General features: G+C 41.6%; 2 protein-coding genes across 2 annotated transcripts in view; one reads left to right on the top strand and one right to left on the bottom strand.

Moving 5' to 3' along the window:
• LOC136873469 (WD repeat-containing protein 36) overlaps positions 1–7,666 on the bottom strand; it is a 32,439-nt gene extending 24,773 nt beyond the window's left edge. The window contains exon 1 of the mRNA XM_067146704.2: positions 5,913–7,666. Within this exon, the coding sequence (XP_067002805.2) occupies positions 5,913–7,458 (1,546 nt within the window). The 5' untranslated portion in view covers positions 7,459–7,666. The remainder of the gene's footprint in view (positions 1–5,912) is intronic.
• Positions 7,667–7,836: 170 nt separating this feature from the next.
• Positions 7,837–21,238, top strand: part of LOC136857526 (E3 ubiquitin-protein ligase UHRF1) — a 35,292-nt gene continuing 21,890 nt past the window's right edge. The window contains exon 1 of the mRNA XM_068225223.1: positions 7,837–10,179. Within this exon, the coding sequence (XP_068081324.1) occupies positions 7,884–10,169 (2,286 nt within the window). The 5' untranslated portion in view covers positions 7,837–7,883 and the 3' untranslated portion in view covers positions 10,170–10,179. The remainder of the gene's footprint in view (positions 10,180–21,238) is intronic.

Genomic DNA, 21,238 nt, shown 5'->3' with positions numbered 1-21,238 from the left:
AGCGATGCTAGTAATGCCATTCCTTATGCAGCCAGTCCCTGTTATGAATGGTGTGAATATATCACTCGTAGTGTCAGCTGGTACATGCATTTCAATGGGCTTGGCAGACTAATATGTAACAGCAACTTCTGGCTCAGTGAGGAAAGCAACAGGAAACTGCCTCCCTCCTCATTTCCCTAGTATGCCTCTTCAGTGACGCCTAGGCTATCTATGACAGATGTTGGTGGAGCCGTGGAGGATGAATTCAGCCTTCGGACTGAATACCCAACATACACATACAATCCTTTATCATGACAGACTAATACATACAAAGGAATTGTGCAATTTGGTGTTGTTGATGACAATATTCACTTTGCTATTTACATTTTACAATTTTCTTAGAACAATATAAAAATTATAAGTATGCAACAATTGACAAGATTCATACATTTCTATTCATAGTGGCATGTCTTATTTAGTTCAGTTTCCTGCTGTCTTTACATTTTGTGGTAATCTGTTGTAGTGTATAAAACTATAAAATCACTATACCTACTGCTATTACTACCATGTTTTATTTACCCTGTAATAAGGGCAGTCCATGTTTTTCTTGGCAGGTCAAAACTGGGTGTAGGGCTGTTTTCAATTAAGTCACTCCAAACTTGAAGGTTGATTTCTCCATTGGACATTCAGTTCAAAAAGATTTTCTGTAACCATCCTAGCATATTTGAGTGGATGTCTAGATTTCATGCCAAAGATGTCACAATGAACAGGTGGAGCCAGGTTACTCTGGATCAGGGCAACTTTCCTGCGCAGGTCAGGCGGCGTGATGTTGCTGAGGATAGGAAATCAGTAAATGGGTGTAGGTCTAGTAAGTCCACTGATTAGTCTCATGGTGTTACCAAGTTGGGTGTCAATTATCTTTACATGGAGGCCGATGTCAAAAAAACAAGAACAAAAAAAAAAAAATCTTTCCAATAGTACTACCACATCACCACATCATTGAGAACCCATGCAAGTGCCCAGATGGTTTTTCTCTTCCCAGACGGCAGTGGAGGATGCTAAATCGAATTAGGACCGGCCAAGGTAGATGTGGAGCCACTCTCTTCAAATGGGGATGGAAGACATCACCGCAATGTGACTGCGGACAAGGGGAACAGACAGTGGAACACCTTGCATTTGAGTGTCCTTTGCGTAGTTACAGAGGCTCTATTGAGGACTTAAACTGTGTCTCAAACGAAGCTCTTCTCTGGCTATTAAATTTTGACATGGAACTTTAGTTACGAGCTTGAGATGGTAGTTGTATATATTGTAAATAATATTGTATTCATCATACGCTAAATAATAAATAGTACTACCTGTACCTCATCTGTAAGAACACAGCAGTCGAGAGTGAAACTCTGTAATCAGCGGACACAAAACAGTTAAGTGGACAGTTAATGCAATTAGATGAGACATCCATCTAACTTTATGTTCACATTCATTTCTAAGTCATTTTTAAATTCCATTACAGATTATAGTTATTGAGAATACATCATCTGTAACTGAGACCTCCGACCTACTATAAAGACATCTGGACAGAAAAAATTCAAGTTTTTTTTACTCATGGACAAGAGGCTGAGCCTCAGAACATTGCGAACCTGAACATACAAGATAACATGCCAGTTTGTACTTTCCATTTTACTTTATCATGAACTTTAAGCAATATTTTAATGTATATTCCATAAGTTTAATCTTAATGTCATTTTAATTCAAGGTCTTTTTACTGAAGATGACTTGTAGCGCGTTGACACATAATTGACACTCATCTTATAAGATGATACTAATGTACTGACTTAGGAGGATAATAAATACTGTTTTGGTATTAATGTAAGAGTGAATTTTGTTGGGTAAACACCAAATGTTGTCACCAGAGATCTTTTACACGCCAACATCGTACGAAGTCCAATGGACTTTTTTACCTCCTCTGTTGGGTTTGAACGTGGTATCTTGGGATCCGGAGGCCCCTACTCTATGATTGATGCACATTGACAACTTTATGGACGTGTAAAAGATCTCTAGTGACACATATGGTGTTCACCTGACAAAATTAACTAAAACTCAATTGCAGATCACCCACAGAGATCTGCTTTCTTTGCTATCTGGCAGAGAAAATGGAACATCAAAATTTGCATGCAGTCAGCCCAAATGGCATGAAATAACAATGCATACACATGCTACCTGACATCATAAAATTATTATTATTATTATTATTTAGTAGTAGTGGTGGTACCTTCTACAGTTTTCTTTGTCCGTCACTTATGACATATCTCAAAGGTGATGTCTCTTTCATTTACTAATTATATCTTATGAATATACATTACTATCCTCGGCATAGAAACTGAAGGGTTGGGTGGAAGATGGGCCATTCCCCCACTGGCAAAATACAGTACAGAAATAAGGAAAAATCAGTCCATACTTCCTCCAAGAAGTTATAAGCATGCTTTTGTGTATTTTTATAGTCAATTAGCTTTTAATGGCAGCTTTTCCCATGTGCAACTTGTTTTCTGCCCATTCACAAAAGTAATGAATACCAAATGTGTTCAGCACCATAGTTTTTTGAAAAACTGTGGTACACAGATACAACTCTCTGCAGTCACTGGCCAGAAAGTGTGATCCAGAAGGACATAAATTTCAACCAATAGTACCTGGTACCTACAGTAGCTCTATGGATGTGAAGCTTGCATGAGTGTACATGGTGGAAAGCTAGTAGGATATTATTTTCTTTAAGTTTAATTGATACTACTAGTCAACTATTTGCACTGCAACAATATTATGATCATTATTAAATAGTCCTGCTTTTCGTGTAGTTCATTTTCATAAGATCTTGTTTGTTGTTTGATGAACTGTAAAAACAGTAACCATAAAAGCATTGTTATGGTTTAATTTGTAGATTTTATTAAGTGCTACAAATATTACCCTTCTATAATAATTTAGGCAGTTATTCCCTTCCAAAGGTCCAGGATTCGTATGCAATTTTGTAGACTTGGTCAACTTTTATATGAATAGTTTCCATCTCAGATAAGCTAACATAAATTAAATATAGCATAAAATAATCTGCAAGAAATAAGCTATATAATGGCAAAAGAAACACTGAAATTACTTAACTGCAGAGCTGTCTTCAGGCAACAGAAATGAAGTTCCTCCGTTCTTGTCCATGTAAAACAAAAAGGGATAAAAGAAGGAATGTGGATATCTGACAGCAGCTTGAATTGGAAAGAAGCTTGCTGGAGACCCTAGAAGTGAAGAGATTGCAATGATATTGTCACATGAAAAGGATGGATCCCCACAGGACTCCTCGAGCATACTTTGACTGCAGTGTTCCTGGGAAGGGACCAAGAGGAAAACCTCGTGATGTTTGGGAGAAGCAGATTTTCAAGGACCTTGAAATTAGAGATGTAAACTGGCACTGCATATATGAACAACATCTGTGGATGGACACAACAAACTGGAGGAGGCTCATACACAATCTCACCCAGCTTGCTGAAGAGAAGAAAATATGATGATGGTGATGAGTACAGATCAAACTAAGTTAAGAAACAATACTGAAGCAATTTAAAGCAGAGATACTAAATTATATTTTAGCTTACTTATCATAGGAAAATTCAAAGGAATTCTGCCTATGCTAGTCAAACAGATGCGCTACTCCATGAAACAAGCATTACGACCTACGCAGTAAATAAGATCTTTCCTCTTCTGGGCATAGCACCATCAGACACAAGATGACAAGTAACAGCAAACATTGAAAAGAAGTAACAAGTGGAAGACCCGAGGCATCCTATGTATAGTTTACACCTTTTCGATCAAGGTTGAAGTCAAGATGGAGCTTCTTCCCAACAACAGTTCCCGTTCCATCTTCAACCAAAGCTTGCTGGATAGACCTATGGAGGATAGTAACATCTGACGACCATGCATGCCTTGCAAAGGAGAGACCAGCAGCAGTTTAAAACCTCCCGTTCACAACGGGGAAGATTCGCGAAGAAACAAAGTTCAATTCGTGATGAACAATGTGAATACGGCCAAAGGCAAGATTCAGTACATCTGCTGATGTGTGACTACATCAGTGAACCATGCAACGAGGAGGGTGGTAGAAGTTCAGTATGGCCATGTACCAGCTCCGTGAGAGTACACTACGGCAGGGCAGGACAATGCTGTCTTTTTCCCCCACACCTTACTCAGTTCCTTTGGGTGGGAGAGGACAATGCTCCCCAACTGTCGAAAGAGATTCAGTTAATTTATCACCACAGGTGGAAGCCCTTAGGGGTTTGAGGCATATAGTTTGTTTAGGTGTGTGTTTATATTAATTTATCACCACTGGGTTAGAAGTTTGTGTTGTGCAGTAGTTGACAATGACATGGATCGACATAAGTATCTATACTGAATTTTAGAGATGCCATATTGAAGGATTCAGCCAATAGCAGTATTTGTTTATCTGCCTACATTACAAATGTTTTATATTTTACTACATCAGTAAAGTAAATATTGAGGATGGGGAGGCAGGCCCTCACCAGTAGTAATGAACACTTCTATTTCTCCTACATGTATTTCGAGGTAAGATTTATAAGATTCGACTTCTTAAACTGTGTAGTTTACCTCTGCTACCGTTGCTGGATTTTTACTGAGGAGGGCTTGTTCAGCACAAATGACACGGTGATTAACCCGGGATAGGTTGCATTGCGCTCTTTTAGACCAGGTTCACATCTTCCACTTCATCATTGCTGTTGCATCCTTCCCACTATACTTCATCCAATCCTAAAGGAGATATTCAGCAGTACTTTCCCACAGCCCACTGTTGCGCGGTAAGTCCAATCACAAATGATTTACTTCAGACCTGTTCTTTAGCATCGCACGTAACCTGTCGAATGTTCCAATTTATCAACGATCCCAAAAAGGAGCATGGAATTAGGAAGCTCTTAGAGAGCATAGAGCAAGAAAGCAGCAACAGAAACAAAGAGCTTAGCATTGAACAAGACAGAAAACAAGAAAAAATTAATTGCTCATTCAGGGAGATTAAAGTACACTCAGAATCATAAATGAAGACTGCAAACAAGGCCCATCTGGGGTGGAAGCCCCTATGATCCAGGCGGAATCTAGGGCCTGGCCGTTGAGCGCAAACTCGGCAAGAACAGGAGACAGTACAGCACGTCACTCGTACATCTGTGAGGAGCGTGCCGTTACAACTTGTGTCACGTGTGTGCAGGGGAAGGTGGTGTCGAAGCTGAATGCGTAAGCCTATGAGGAACTGAAGTGCCGACAGTGTATGACATACGTTTTGTGCTATATTGTTATTACAAATATTGCAATAATTATCATTATCTAGAAGTATTAAATAATAACTGTCTACTTACTAAAATAAAATTTTGTGTTAGTTTTACAATGAGTGAATTTGTTTTTAAAAATTATTGAAAACCAAAATAATTCCAAGAAAACAACAAAAATTATTCCCAGAACAAAACTTATAGGTCTATAACAAATAATAGAGAACTGGAAAAAGACAGTATAATACAGTAATGTGTCATTTGAAACAACCTAGTCTAAGATACCCAGCACAACCTCTCCCGGATTAAGGCTGCTAATCACTTGATAGACAAAGTATACACGTACCGTACATTAATTGTACATATACCGTATTTCTTCTACAACTGTTTAGTGACTGGGCACGGATAAAGAAATAAGACAAATAGAAATACGATAAAGTGGACCTTCTTCCACTAAGCTCTTCAACTGTGTTCACCATGTGAAGAGTACAGTACAAGCAATAACAAACTCTAGCAGTTAGTTGATTAGGTCAACCTGAAGGATGTGTGGCCAGCAATAGCACAATCAGGTGAAGAACAAATGAAACTAAATTAACCTTAAACTTCACTCTACACATTCTGATAATAAAATTATCTTACCTGTATTTTTGAAAGGCCAGAATTTGATCAATGCATCACTACCACCAGTAACCGTAATATGATTGAGAGCATCAGTAGTGACTCCTCTCACTGGTCCACCATGAGCTGTAGGAGTTCCGTAGTGTCCTCTGTGAAGCCCTGATTGGATGTTAAACCTATCAACATGGCCCGAACTGTAACCGATAACAACAAAGTTTCCACAGTGTGTTAAACATAAGCAAGTTGCAGTAACTTTACTGTCTAATTTTGACTTCTTAGAATCAAGTCTTTCAGGAAGTAGTTTCTGATCCCCCATTTTAAGTTTGTCGTATGACCAAGTAGTAACGACAGCAAGTCCTAGATGTATAGCTGCAATATTATCCCATTCTTTCTCTCGAGTTGTTTCAGATGTAAACTGAACTATTGGTGGCATTAGCAATGGATCTTCCACCATTCTACCCTTCTTCTTAGATATTTTACGATTGTAAGATGCTCGTCCGAGGCTTTTGTTGAAGGTTTCATTAACGGTTGAAAAAATTCGAAGAGACGAGTCCCCACCAGCACTCAGTATATTATGACCATTACTTCCATGAAATCGGATGAAAGTCGGAGGCGCTGAATGCCCCTCACGCAGTCTCAACAGTCTTGCTCCACCATCAGGGAGATCAAATATCCACATTTTCAAGGTGTTATCTGGTGAAGAAGTAACCAACAGAGGTTCATTTGGAAGACTCTTCATTCCAGTGACAGCAGCATTATGAGCAGACAGAAGTTGGGATGCAACTCTTTTCTCTTCCAAATTCCAAAACACAATGTGACCCACAAGACTACCTGAAGCCATAATTGGATGCCCATCAGTGCGGAAGGAAATGGTAGTAACAAGGCCCCAATCCTGCATAAATTCCACAACAGTTTCATCGTATTTGAGGTTATGAAGAATAATCTTACCATTTGCAAGACCAATTGCAACAACATCAACAGCTGGTGCCTGCTCAAGAACAGTGATCTCTACACCCCACCCATGAAATGTGTAAATCAGTTTTGAAGAGTTTATATTCCACAACTGCATAGAACCTTGTCTGCTGCCAAGGAGAATCTTGTTTAGATATGTACTTGGATGCATAATAGTGGTGATTTGAAAGTTATCATTGTTAAAACTTAGTTCCAAATAAAGTTCTTCTGATTTAATATCCCATACTTTTAAGACACTATCTTCATCGACAGACAGGAGATGAGGCCCAAACGGCAAGAGAAGATGAACAGGTCGCTCGTGACCAACATACGTATGTTTCAGTTCTGTGCCTCGTCTCCAAGCAAAAATCTTACACTCGCATGAGGTAAATATATTGTAAGCATCTGCAGACAAGCAACAAATATCACCTGAATGAAGGCCGCTGACACTCAGTAAACTAAATCTGGCACAACCATACGTATGAAAACACCTCCCAACACAAGTTGCCACCAAATTTTCTTTCCTTCTTTTGATATATCGTGCAACTAGTGGCACATTATTACTAACATACCCAATAGCTCGATTCCTTACAAATATTCTGCTGTTTTGAGCCATAGCCGAGATTTTAACAGTTTATGAGGCGGCCTTACTTAACATTCATCGTGAAGAAACTCGAGCACATCTTTCCAGCACGTTTAAAAATAACGCGGTTGAGAAGAGATAAAGTGACACTTCCATATTGTATTCTATAATAAAACATAAACTACAGTGAACATCATCATATTGATGTACTTAACCACGTGTATGGAATCAAACAACATGACCACCACATGACATAAACAAATATTGAAAGTTGAGCAACGCAGAGCGATATTCCACGATGTCCACGATTCGTGCCGTGTATTGGTACGAGTGTTTTCCTTCCCGCCAAGATTTGGCAGCTGCAACCAACAACAACAGAAAAAGTGATCGACCACCGTGAGTGGAGACAGGCTCTGAGCGATAATTTTGTGTTGAGTGATATATTCCACCTACCAGACATGTACATACAAATTAGAACTATTGACGGCAAGCAAAGTACTGTTGTTACGGTGTCAAAATTAACGACTGTGGAAGAACTTAAAGCTAAAGTATTCGAATCTCTATCTGTAGAACCATCTAAGCAGCGCCTGTTTTATCGTGGGAAACAGATGGAGGATGGCTATAAGATCTTCGATTACAATATTAATTTGAACGATGTTGTACAACTGCTTATAAAAATTGACTTAAAGTTGTTTGATATTCAAGGCAAGGACTCCACCATACCATCCAGCAGTAAGGAAGTAGCGGGAAAGAGTGAATACTTCAAGGTAGGAGATGTTGTTGCTGCCATTGATTCTGCTAATGGGGCATGGGCGGAAGGAAAAATCGTATCCATTATGCAGCAGTCGCGTGAGGAAATTACTAGTCCTAGAAAATCTGACAGTTCTCTCGATGATGGTCTGATATACGGAGTACAATTGAAAAACGATCTTGTTTTCAGTAAATTGGGAGAAGTAAGACCTGTATCAAAGTACAAATATAAGTTTGAAGAACTTAAAATTGGTGATATTGTTTTGGTAAACTATAATTTAGAAACACCATCGGAATTAGGGAGTTGGTATGATTTTTTGATTGAGTTCCTAGGTAGAAGAACAAACGGAGCAAAAAACATATGGGGTACAATCTATATGGGAAAGGAAAAAATTCCTGTAGAGTATGTTAGATTAGAGTTTTGTGATGAAATATTCAAAATTGAGAAACCCAAACGATTGGCTGATGATAAAGGCAGAAGTGTTGAACAAGTGACAGAGTTGTGTGATGAACCTGACAGAACTAGTCAGGGAGATGAGGAGGTTACTGAATCCAATTCTGCAGAGCAGACTAACTTCAGTTCATTAGGGAGAGGACCATCTTGCTTGCGCTGTAAAGACAGAGCCAGCGTGAAGTGTAAAGAGTGTGGTTGCCATATATGTGGTCTTAAAGACGATCCTGATAAGCAGTTAATGTGCGATGAATGTGATATGGCATATCATCTGAGATGTCTCGATCCTCCATTGGAAACTATCCCAAATGATGAAGATTGGTACTGCCCATTGTGCAAAAATGATGAGAATGAAATTGTTAAAGCTGGTGAAAAGTTGAAAGAGAGTAAAAAGAAGTCTAAAATGGCATCAAATCTATCCAACAGTAGCCGTGACTGGGGAAAAGGTATGGCCTGTGTTGGACGAACCAAGGAATGTACTATTGTGCCTCCTAATCATTACGGACCCATTCCAGGGGTAGAGGTTGGAACGTGTTGGAAGTTTCGTTTACAGGTTTCTGAATCTGGTGTTCATAGACCTCATGTCGCTGGCATTCATGGTCGAGAGACAGATGGTGCATATAGCATTGTTTTAAGTGGAGGTTATGAAGACGACATTGATGATGGTGAAAGCTTCATGTACACCGGTTCAGGTGGTCGAGATCTCTCTGGAAATAAGCGTACTGCAGAACAGAGTAGCGACCAGAAGTTAACTCGGATGAACAAAGCCCTGGCTATGAACTGCAATGCTCGACTTAATCCAAATGGTGCAAAGGCTGAGAATTGGAAGGCAGGGAAGCCCATTCGGGTCGTTAGAAATTATAAATTAGGGAAATATTCAAAATATGCTCCAGAGGAAGGTAACAGATATGATGGTATCTATAAAGTGGTGGAATATTATCCTGAGAAGGGCAAGTCAGGATTTATTGTTTGGCGGTATAAATTATGTCGAGATGACCCCTCTCCAGCTCCGTGGACATCAGAAGGGAAAAAACTCATCAAGAGTTTAGGACTCTCCGTTATTTATCCCGAGGGTTATTTAGAAGCCATGGCCAAAAAGGAAAAGGATGAAGATACAAGTGAAAGAAAGAAGAGAAAGAGAGTTCTCGAAGAAACAAGTCCTTCCCCTCGTAAGAACAAGCGTCTCAAGCTGCAAACATTCAAAGTGGAAGAGGATCTTCAGGAGTTGATCAAACTGGATGTGGCCAATGAAAAACTGTGGAATGCTTGTGAGAAGTATCTTAGTGAAGGCAAACAGAAGTTCATTTCCTCTGTAAGCGAAACTTTCATGTGTATATGCTGTCAAGAATTAGTGTATGAACCTGTAACAACTGACTGCAACCATAACTTCTGTCGTTCTTGTTTGAAGAGGTCCTTTAAGGCTGAAGTGTATACTTGTCCTTACTGCAGATGCAATCTGGGAGAAAAGTTCAAGTTTCCTTTGAACAAGAACCTGGGTGAAGCTCTTCTTAAGCTCTTCCCTGGTTATAACGTTGGACGATAGCACATCCAAGGTAAGTCTGATCAAGAGAGTTCAGTCTGTTAAAATCAAACATGCTTTGAACCTTCAGTTGTACGGTAAATCCACTGAATGTGATATTTATCTGTTATGGTTAGCCTATATTACTGAATTGTTTATGCATATCTTGGTTATGTAGACCAAAGGTATCTACGAAATGTCACTGTAATATTTGTCCCAAATGGAACATAATAATTGCTTCTGCACAAATAAAGTTAAAAATCTGCGGTAAATTAAGAAATACCGTTGTTACTAGAGAAATATGTATACCTACTTATGGGCTGTAGACAGGACTGCCGTATGTTGCATTCCGCTGCTTGTGCCATCTTTTGTTTCTTTCTTGAAGTCCAGAGCTAGCACCGACGAATGGGAGTGCTATGTCTGTGAATTCTCATTATCTTTGTCCATATGACTAGCGCAGGCAGTTCAGACAGCAAAATAGCATGATCCCTGGACCAATAAATATATCATTTAATGAATGAGTTAGGACACAAAACGAATGAGCAACATGAAGAAAACTACACCTAATTAATTCAATCAACTTCAGTGAGCAAAGACATCACACATGAAAGTGTTAGACAAACAAAACACATACAGAAGTGCTGCAACGTAGCAGAAAAAAATAGTTGTAAGGTAGTAAAGTATGTATCCATATTATTCTCTACAACTAAAATATTTCGTACTATTTCTTAATTTACAGCAGATTTTACACTTTGAGTAAAAGCAATTATTATCTTCCATTTGGGACAAATATTACAGTGACATTTCCTAGATACCTTTGGTCTACATAACCGCATATCTTAATGGTGTGTCCACACCGAGATATTTTCATCAACTTTGTTGATAAACACAGTTAACCAACAATGTTCTTAACATGTTTTTACTGTTAATGAACAAAAGAGTGTGTTTGTAAACTTTTCAGCCATGAATGTAAACAAAATATGTATAACTTTTGTGAACAAAACTTTTCATTAACTTTTCATGTTTTTGCTAACATTTGGCTTCACACATGCGGAAAGATGCAATTAGAACATGCAAATACTTTACAGACTTTATGCACAATGGCTGAAATTGCCTGTGTTGATACTGTAGACAAATACATAAGTGCAGGAGTCACCAGCTGCTAGGAATCTTGGAAGTTATACCTATCCTGTCATTAATAGAGATAGCTTTCCGATAATTGGTATAATTTCTTGAAATTTCAGGCCCAGTTGCTGTTAACAAGAAGTGAAAGTCATGTGGGGACAGGGGACATTCTCAGAAAATTTTGTATGCCTGCTGCATCATGAATTAAAAGTTCTGACATACGTGTTCTCTCCAAACTTAATTCTGAATGACTTTCCATTATTTTTCTTTGCCACATTTTGTCTGAGCTTTTGTCTAATTGTAGTCACTATAATAATGAAAGCTACAACTCTATTTTCTTCTTCCTGACCATGTTCATTGTAACTTCAAAAACAGCATTTTGGTATGGACACAATGTTGAAGAAGTTTGTTAACAAAAGTTTGTTACCCCCTGCGGGTGGGGGACGCGCATGTAGAATACACTCGCGGTATCCCCTGCCTGTCGTAAGAGGTGACTAAAAGGGGCGACTTAGGCGCGAACATGGATTGCGGTGTGGTATAATGTGTTGGACCTTCTGTGGATGGGAGAGGCTGAATACATCCACAGGTAATCCCTGCCTGTCGTACAAGGCGACTAAAAGGGTCATGTAGCCATGGTCCCCTCTTTATTTTTTATTGTTTTTCAGAGGGTCGGTTGTAGACCATTTCAAAATTTTTCCTGTGCGTGCTGCTCGGAGATGGACCTCCTGTGTGTGCGACTACGCTCGAAAGCCCATGTCAGTAACTACCCAGGAAGCGGTGGGTGGGAGTGTCATGTACCCGGGCAGTAGTATCCGCCTGACAACACAGGTTCCCGCACAGCCGAATGCCAGAAGGACATATTCTTATTAATTATTTTTATTTATTTTTACCTATATTTAGTGCTCTGTACACGCTATGGGGTACATGCTATTGCGGGTGATTGGAGGAAGGGAGTCCTTGTGCTCATTGCCTCAGTCCTCCTGTATTAGGCATCGTCCAACATTGGACCCTGGGCATTACCGGCTATGACCAGGTGGGTATTGCCTTGGCTGCTTGGTTCGGCTACAGAGACCCCTGATCGGAGTGGGTGGCATTCGGGGAGAATGATTTTGGGCATGGCGTCAAAACAACTTCCGCTTGCCACCTTGGGTAGTTCTATACCCAAGTCTTTAAATTTCGATTCTCTAAGGGGGGCACCCCTTGGGAACAAGCGCAGCGTATTAATCTGGGTTCCAGCTTCCCCAGGTTCCTGGTTGCTACCAGAACCAATGGGCACGATTTCAAGCTGGTCAAATTGATTCTCTTCAGTCAACACATCGAAGGTGTATACGGCGTATTTGAGGATCTTAAGAAAATACACAGTGGTGGTTTGCTTCTGAAGACGAATACTGCGCTCCAAGCAGATCAGCTGCTTAAGTGCGACCACTTTGGCGAATTCCCCGTCAAAGTGGAAGAGCACAAAACCTTGGATCTGGTTTGTGGAGTTATTTTCCACCGTGATCTCGTTCTGAACACTGACAATGAATTGATGGAAGACATGAAGCACTGTGGTGTGACGCATGTCCGGCGTATCACACTCAAAGTCAACGGTGAGGACGTTGCCACGGGTGCGTTCATAGTCTCATTCAAATTGTCATTGTTGTCAGATAAAGTCAAGGTAACAACCAATCGTTGCGATGTGAGGCCGTACATCCCGCCTCCCATGCGATGCTATCAATGCCAGAGATTCGGACACATGGTATCTCGTTGCTCGAATCAGTCTGTGTGTGGTACATGTGGGAAAGTAGCTCACAGCGCAGAGGAGTGCACAACCCTGTACAAGGACACTAACTGCTCTGGTCTTCATTCTCCTCGAGATCGGAACTGTGCGACATATCTGAGTGAGAAGAAGATCCAGGAGATCAAAATCCTGGATGGTCTTTCCTATCAGGAAGCGCGCCGTAAGTTTAATTCTCTGAATGCACCAGCCAAGACACTAGACTTCACCATGATAGCACAGTCTCTCCCAGGTTCGTCATTTTCCATTGCAACACCTTCCCAGTAGATTGCTGCGCCCAAGGCGGCAGTTGCTCCTGTGAGCAACGTCGCAAAGAGAATGAGCTTGAAGGCGGGTCCATCCCTGCCTTTGACCACCAAAAAGCCACGGCAGGGGACCCACGAGGTCGGCGAAGGCCGCGCCTAAGCCAGCGAAGGCAACATCGTCTAAACAAGAATCAACGGCGGGGAAGAAGAGCGCCCTTACCAGGCGTTCTTCAACATCTCCGTTAAAATTAAAAACAGTTGACGTGAACCGTTCCAAAAATTCTGCAGGATCACAATTACTTATTCAATTATATTGAATTATATTATATGCATCTATATATACTTACATTCCCGCAACCGAAGCAAATACTGGATCATTAAGCTATTCTTCATTTTACGTTGGCGTTTGAAACCACAGTGCCTGACGTTGAATATATCGCGCTGATCACCGGAGCTGGCAAGTTACTTCAATTGATCTACTCATCTTCAGCTTCAGCACGATTATGAATCTTCATATGTGTTTGATTGTGTTATGACTTTGTGCCTGACAGTGTATACAAGCTAGCTCATTTAACCGTTCTCTGCTTTTCATAAACATTATAAGACTTTGCCTAACACTGCGTGTGCCATACTGCCGTTCAGAAAATTATGCACTGTTTCTTTTAAGTCACTTACATTTTACTTCTTCTGAATTTTACAGTGTCTACCCCCGTCATTTTTATATCGCCTCTTCTACTGATCCGGAGTGAACTTGATCTTTTATTTTATTTTTCCTTTGCATTGTTTTTCATGTTTTAATCGGCTGATGATGACCTGGACTAGGGTCGAAACCGGTACCACTTCTACTTATTATTAAATAAGAATGTAATTGCTGCATTTCTTATTCTATTGTATTGAATAGGTTGAACCTCTTTATTTATTATTTCAATGTTATTTGTGATACTTTTCAGTACGGAACAATGAAATCTCCTACGAATGGGGCCTCACGCCCTCTACCCAGAGGGTCTGATTCTGCGCCACCGGTTTTTCCTCCTGGAAAACCGGCGCGCTCCCCTCGTAGGAAGAAACCCCGCCCCCGGACTACGTCGAAGAAATTCAAGGCATGGAGTATTTATCTCCATCTTTGGATGGGGATGTGAGTGTGGGTTAGGTAGCATTATGCTGCTTCTAACCTAAACCTCAGAAGTCCACACCCACACTATGGCACTGTTACAGTGGAACTGTAATGGTTATGACAGGCATCTTGTTGAGCTACGTCAGTTCATTAGTCAGTACGCAGTGGGTATAATCTGTATTCAGGAGACAACTTCAGACCAGGTCATCATACGGTCTTGTGAAATTTTCGACTGTACTCGACATAACAACATTATGCTCACCAGGCTTCCGGTGGCGTTTGCATTTTTGTCTGTTCTGATACCTACAGCGAAGAGGTTCCATTAAGAACCCCGCTGGAGGCAGTAGTTGATTCGCGTTCCGCTGCCTGTCATAGCAACAGTGTGTAATGTTTATCTTCCACCAGGCCAGTGTCTTGATATAAATTGTCACTGATATTATAGATCAACTTCCACCTCCCTTCCTCTTATTGGGAGATTTTAATGCCTATCACCCCATATGGCGCTCTGAGACGCCTTGCCCCCGGGGAAGAGAGCTGGAAACTTTAGTATATATGTATAGTTCCGTTTTTATGAGTTTCGACTTGACAGTTAACCGGAAGTCAGACTGTGGTGCCAAACTGCTACGAATTCAAACAGCTGATTTACGATACACAACACGAACGGAAATATATATACTGGAATATGTCTATAATCAATTATTCTTTGTAGCAACATACATAATTCACATAAGATGAACAACAATACACAACACATTTAGGATAAGACTACAAGACAAACATATATCAATGCTCGAAAAGATAAAACGTGAGTAAATTAAATTAAATTTCTACTCACCATGTAGAAGAGCTCGCGTTGCTGTTAGATTCAATTTCCCCTAATGAAGGAAATAATCCTACAAAGGGAACACACCACTCATTTCTGAGTCACTATCGGCATTGTCATCGTCTGTTGAGGTGTCACTCTCGCCTGACCCTAAAGAGATAATAAACTCTTCAACATAATCGTCTGTAAGACTTTCTTTCTCCCAAGCTTTAATCATCTCTGATTTCGTGTGTCTCACAACGTTGCTCCAGTCCTCCGCACTTATACGGCCTATGGCTTCTAAAATAAGTCTTTCAACTTCCGAAACTGTGAAGAGTCGGTTATTTTCAGCTACATAATCCTTCACTTGGGCCCAAATCAGTTCTATCGCGTTAAAGTGGCAATGGTATGGTGGAAGGCGAACTACTTTATGGCCATGCCTCTTAGCTGTTTCATCCACCACATAAACTGGGCGCTGGGGCTTGTTTTGTTTCACAAGTTGCATGAGATCTCCCTTCCTCATGTCATCGCGAACCGAAATATCGTGCTCCTTCAACCAATTAATCAGCTCATTCTTTCTAGCCGCCATTGTTGGTGCTTTGTCAAGAATGACGGAGTGGTAGGGGGCATTGTCCATGATTATAATGCTCTTTTCAAGCAAGTTGCTCAGCAGCCTTTCCTCAAACCATTTCTGGAATGTGCCACTATTCATTTCTTCGTGGTAATCTCCGGTTTTCTTAGATCGGAACATGTACAAGCAATTTGGCACAAAACCTTGCGAAGTACCGGCGTGAATCACTATGACTCTGCCCCCCTTCCCAACAGGTACTGGCATAGTGCCTTCTACTGAATCATCCGTCCAGCTTTTGCTCTGGGAATGAGAAGCATTAACCCAAGTTTCGTCCAACCATACAATAGAATCAAAATTCTCCTTTATAATCTCTCTCAGAAATCTACACCGCCACATCACGATATCGCTTCTCTCCATCAGCACTCTTCGCCCGTTAAATTTCTTGTACCTAAAACCCAGATTTTTAACTACTTTTCTAAGAGAAGATTTGCTCCCACTAAAAAGTTCACTGCTTTCAAGAGAACGACCCAATTTCTCAAGAGTAGGATATTCTTTCCTACGGTAATAGGCGTAAATATGCCGGCGAATAGCATCTTGTTGAAAAGAGTCTAATTCCGTTACAGATTTAGGCTTTTTCCTATTCTTCCCTGGAGTTTCAAGTTTGGACGGCCCCGCTGTCTGGTCCTCGGCAGAGTACTTCTCCTTCCCTATGCTTATAACTGTGCTCCTGTTGATTTTGGTCGCATCAGCTGTTCTCTGAACTGCTTTCGCAACAGGCAAGAGAGGCGCGCCGTTATCTTTCTCCTTCTCGAAATACTCCCTAGCATTGCAAACAATTTCCCGGGCCTGGCTCCTTAGTGGAGTACCGCGTCCGAAGGGCTTTCTTCTCTTGGGAGTTTCATCCTTAGACGTACGCGTCGACATGACAGAATATCAAATTCACACACAGGCCTAAAATTAACCTACAATATAACTACCGAACGAAATATTAAACTAAGCTACTATATAAACTAGATCACTTTTTACACACTATTCACTACAATATAACGCGCTATACTATTAAAAAATAAACAATACTTTTATAAACTCTACACTACGAAATATAAACGAACAACAGCCTAGCACAAAGACACACAAAGACCGCGAAAAGAACGGAGCTCAATACGACACACAGCTGATAGCACGTGGTTACCGTAAACAACAGGGCGACAACACTGCTAACCGGAACTCGAGTTTAACGCGCTCTTTCGGAGCGATCGGCTGCCTATGATTGGCTGTCGATTAATTCACTTACCCTCCGCCAAAAGGCAGCGCTCAAACGTCAAGTCGAAACTCATAATAACTGAACTGTATTTTATTTATTTATGTATTTATGTATTTTGAGCACAGGGGAACCAACTCACTTTAGTGTACATTACGGCACATATTCTCGCATTGCAGCTGAACGTTGGTTCCGCTGTTCCGGTGGAACACACACAATGATCTCTGTGACAGTGACCATTTTCCCATCATCCTTACTTTGTTGAAACAAAAATCTGTCGGGGCTCCCCCTCGATGGATTCTTAAATGTGCTGATTGGCCAAAGTATGCATCACTAGCTGCCTTTAACGACGATATCAGGCAGAACGTCGGTGTGGAAATAACTTGCATCACCTGAGATATTCTTGCTGCTGCTGAGGAGTCCATCCCGTCCTTCTCGGGGACTCCTCGCCGAAAACTCGTTCCTTGGTGGAACGAAGAAATTGCAGCAGCTATCAAGGAACGCCGTCGTGCCCATAAACGTTATCGTCGGCAGCCTACTGTGGTCAACTTGGTAACATTTAAGAAACTCCGCGGTAAGGCACAAGTTCTTATTTGCCAAATTAAGAAATCTTCGTGGGAGAGATATGTGTCATCCATGACGTCACACACTCCATGTGGACTAAACTTCAACGTATTTCGGGTATCCAAGGATCATCTTCTGTACCGGGAATTTCCATTGCAGGCAGTGTCGTCACTGAAACCCTCTCGATTGCTAACCGTCTAGCTAGTGATTTTGCGGATGTATATGGCTCCGGGAATTACCATCGTGATTTTCTCGCTCTCAAGCGGGAGGCAGAACCTCATCACCTTAGTTTTGCCACTCAAGCTTCGGAGGACTACAACGTGCTCTTTATGGAGTGGGAACTCCGCAGCGCCTTAGCGCTTTGCAAGGACACGTCTCCTGGACCAGACAACATCCATAACCAGATGTTGAAACACCTTAGTGATGATAGTCTACTATATCTCCTTCGTGTGTTCAACTGAATCTGGATAGTGGGTGATTTTCCGTCTCAGTGGTGAGAGGGCATAGTCATTCCTGTCCTCAAGCCTGACAAAGATCCTAAGTATGCAGGAAGTTACAGACCGATTTGTCTTACAAACTGCCTGTGTAAGCTATTTGAGAGGATGGTAAATCGCCGACTTGTGTGGTGTCTGGAGAAACAAGGGCTCTTGTCCAAGTACCAGTGTGGTTGTCGAGCCGCTCAATCGACCACTGACCACATGGTACGCCTGGAGAGCTCTATCCAGGATGCGTTTCTCCGCAAACAGCATTTAGTAGCTGTTTTCTTTGACTTAGAGAAGGCCTACGACACCACATGGCGATATGGTATCCTTTCAGTCCTGCATCAGTGGAGGTAACTTGCTGGTATTTATTGCGAATTTTTTGTCCCTCCATCTATTCCATGTCCAAGTAGGGAGGACACATTCGCAATACCACGTTCAGGAAAATGGAGTCCCGCAGGCATCGGTTCTTAGTGTCACTGTTCGCGATTGCCATAAACTGTATTGTCGCTGCTGCTGGTTCAGCAATAATACTGTCGCTATATGTTGACAGATTTTGTTCTGTACTATAGTTCGCGTAATATGGCAGTTGCAGAGCGACAATTATAGCAAGCTATTAGGAGAGTGGAGCAGTGGACCTTAGAACATGGCTTTTGGTTTTCCACCGCAAAGACCTCTGTTGTCCACTTTTGTTGTAAATGTACTCTTCACCCTCCTCCTGAACTTTATCTAGGGCTCTTCCCATAGTTGACACCGATTTCCTGGGCTCCTTTTTGATAGTAAATTACCGTGGGAGCCACATGTGCGGCAGTGAAAAGTGCAATGCACTAAGAAGCTGAATATCATGAAGTTTCTTAGCAGCACTAATTGGGGTGCTGACCTCACGGTGCTCCTACGATTCTATAGGGCACATATTTTATCCCGGCTAGACTACGGCAGTGTGGCTCAGCAAGACCATGCGTCCTTGCGAAGCTGAACAGCATCCACAACGGCGTGGTTAGGTTGGCAACAGGAGCTTTTCGTACAAGCCCCGTTGCTAGCCTGCTCGCTGAGTCTGGTGTGCCGCCATTACACCTGAGGCGCCAGCAAATGATTCTTTCGTATGCTGCAAATTTGTGACAGATGCCACTTCATCCAAGCTATCCTTGTGTATTCAACAATGGCAACCGTTTGCTGTACGCTGTTTGTTCTCGAGCAACGTGTCTGGTTGGAATACGCTTGGATAGCAGTCACAGATTGTTTCACGTACCTTCTGTTCCTTGCCTTGTCAGACAACCAAGTGGGGTACCTTCGTGGGTAGTACGACGACCTGAAATAATCCTGGATCTGCACACTGGCCCGAAGGAAAACACGGACCCTTCAATTTATTTGAGGCTCTTTCTGTCCGTTGTTGGCCGGTATCCAGGTTCAGTCGTTGTTTAAACAGATGGCTCCAGAACAGACACTAAAGTGGGCTGTGCGTTTGTTGTTGACACTGATAGGTTTCTTTTTGCTCTCCCGGAAACCTGTAGTGTGTACACAGCAGAGCTCTATGCTATCTATGTAGCTCTGCGGTACGCACTGTCCGATGAGCGCCGACTCTTTCTTGTGTGTACTGACTCCTCGAGTTCGCTGCAGTCTATTGATACCTGTTTCCCTCGGCACCCTCTGGTGCAGCGGATCCAGGACCTGCTGGCCGGGTGTTCGGATGCTGGCACCAGAATCATGTTTCTGTGGCTCCCAAGCCACATGGGTGTAGAGAGAAACGAGTTAGCAGATCAGGCTGCCAAGGGGGCAATTACACTGCCCCCGTTGCCTTTCAAGTTTGGGCCGATGACCTTCATTGTTAGGCCCCTTTAAACAACAAGCATCATCAAGCAAGCCTTTCAAGGTTCCTGCAAGTGATATTCACTCTCAGCTGAGACATCTGGTTATGTCTCATTGGGAGATAGAGTGGCAGGCCACTCCTCTCCCAAATAAGCTGAGAGTGATAAAAGGTATAACGAAGGTATGGAGGACTTCCCTTTGGGCTTTGCGGAGGGAAGCCGTGGTATTATGTCGTCTTCGGATCGGCCACGGTATCCTGACTCACTCACATCCATTGAAAGGAGAACCCCCTCCGGTGTGTACTTGCGGCGATAATCTTACCGTGGTACACATCCTTACGGAGTGCTTTGACCTGGTCGATCTGCGCCGTAGTCTAAAACTCCCATGTACCATCTCCCTCATCCTGCGAGATGGCGTTCAGTCAGCAGACCTTGTCATCCGCTTTATGAGGGATAGTGGTCTTTTTTATCGTGTGTGATGTCCTTTGTCCTAGTGTATTTGTGTTAATTGCACTTTTATCCCATTGACTTCATTTCAGTTTGTGTTGCGTATTTTAATGTGTTATTTTAACGTCTAACGTGAATTATATATAATTATATCTATACTTCCAGGCGATGCCTTATTCCTTTGTTACCTGTATTTTCTTTTATTCTATTAGCAAATAGGGCATTGCGAATTAGATCCACTGATTGTTTTAATCTCATAATCATTTTTCTTCATCACCATTTTCTTTTAACTCTAGTCAGTGGATACATTTAAAAATTTTAATTATCATATATCATGTCGTCCATCTCGTTCCATTAGGGGCCGATGACCTTCGATGTTAGGCCCCTTTAAACAACAAGCATCATCATCATCATCAAAAGTTTGTTAACTGTAGAGTTAAGATCGAGATGGTGGTTTGATGCAGGTTTGATGCTCTTTTATTGTTAGTTTAGGAGAGTGATGGTTTATGGAGTGGAAACTCTGCATTGCCTTGGCATCACGGACTGGATCATATCCATAACCAGATTTTTAGAATAGACTATTAAATCATCTTGGGGTGTTCAAATGTATCTGGATAGTTTGAGTTTCTGTCACAGTGGCGAGAGGGGCAGTAATCCCTCTCCTCAAGTCTGACAAAGACCAAAAATATGCAGGAAGTTACAGACCTATTTGTCTCAGCAACTATCTCTGTAAACTGTTTGATAGAGTGGTGAATAGACGACTTATGTTGTGTTTAGAGAAAAGAGGACTTTTGTCCGAGTACCAGTGTCATTTCCGAGCTGCTCGCTCCACCACTGACCACTTGGTTAGCCTGGAGAGTTCCATTCAGGGGTGTTTCTCTGAAAACATAATTTTAATAACAG

Source organism: Anabrus simplex, chromosome 1 (assembly GCF_040414725.1).
Source record: "Anabrus simplex isolate iqAnaSimp1 chromosome 1, ASM4041472v1, whole genome shotgun sequence".
NCBI lineage: Eukaryota > Metazoa > Arthropoda > Insecta > Orthoptera > Tettigoniidae > Anabrus > Anabrus simplex.
This window is presented reverse-complemented; position numbering and strand designations above follow the sequence as displayed.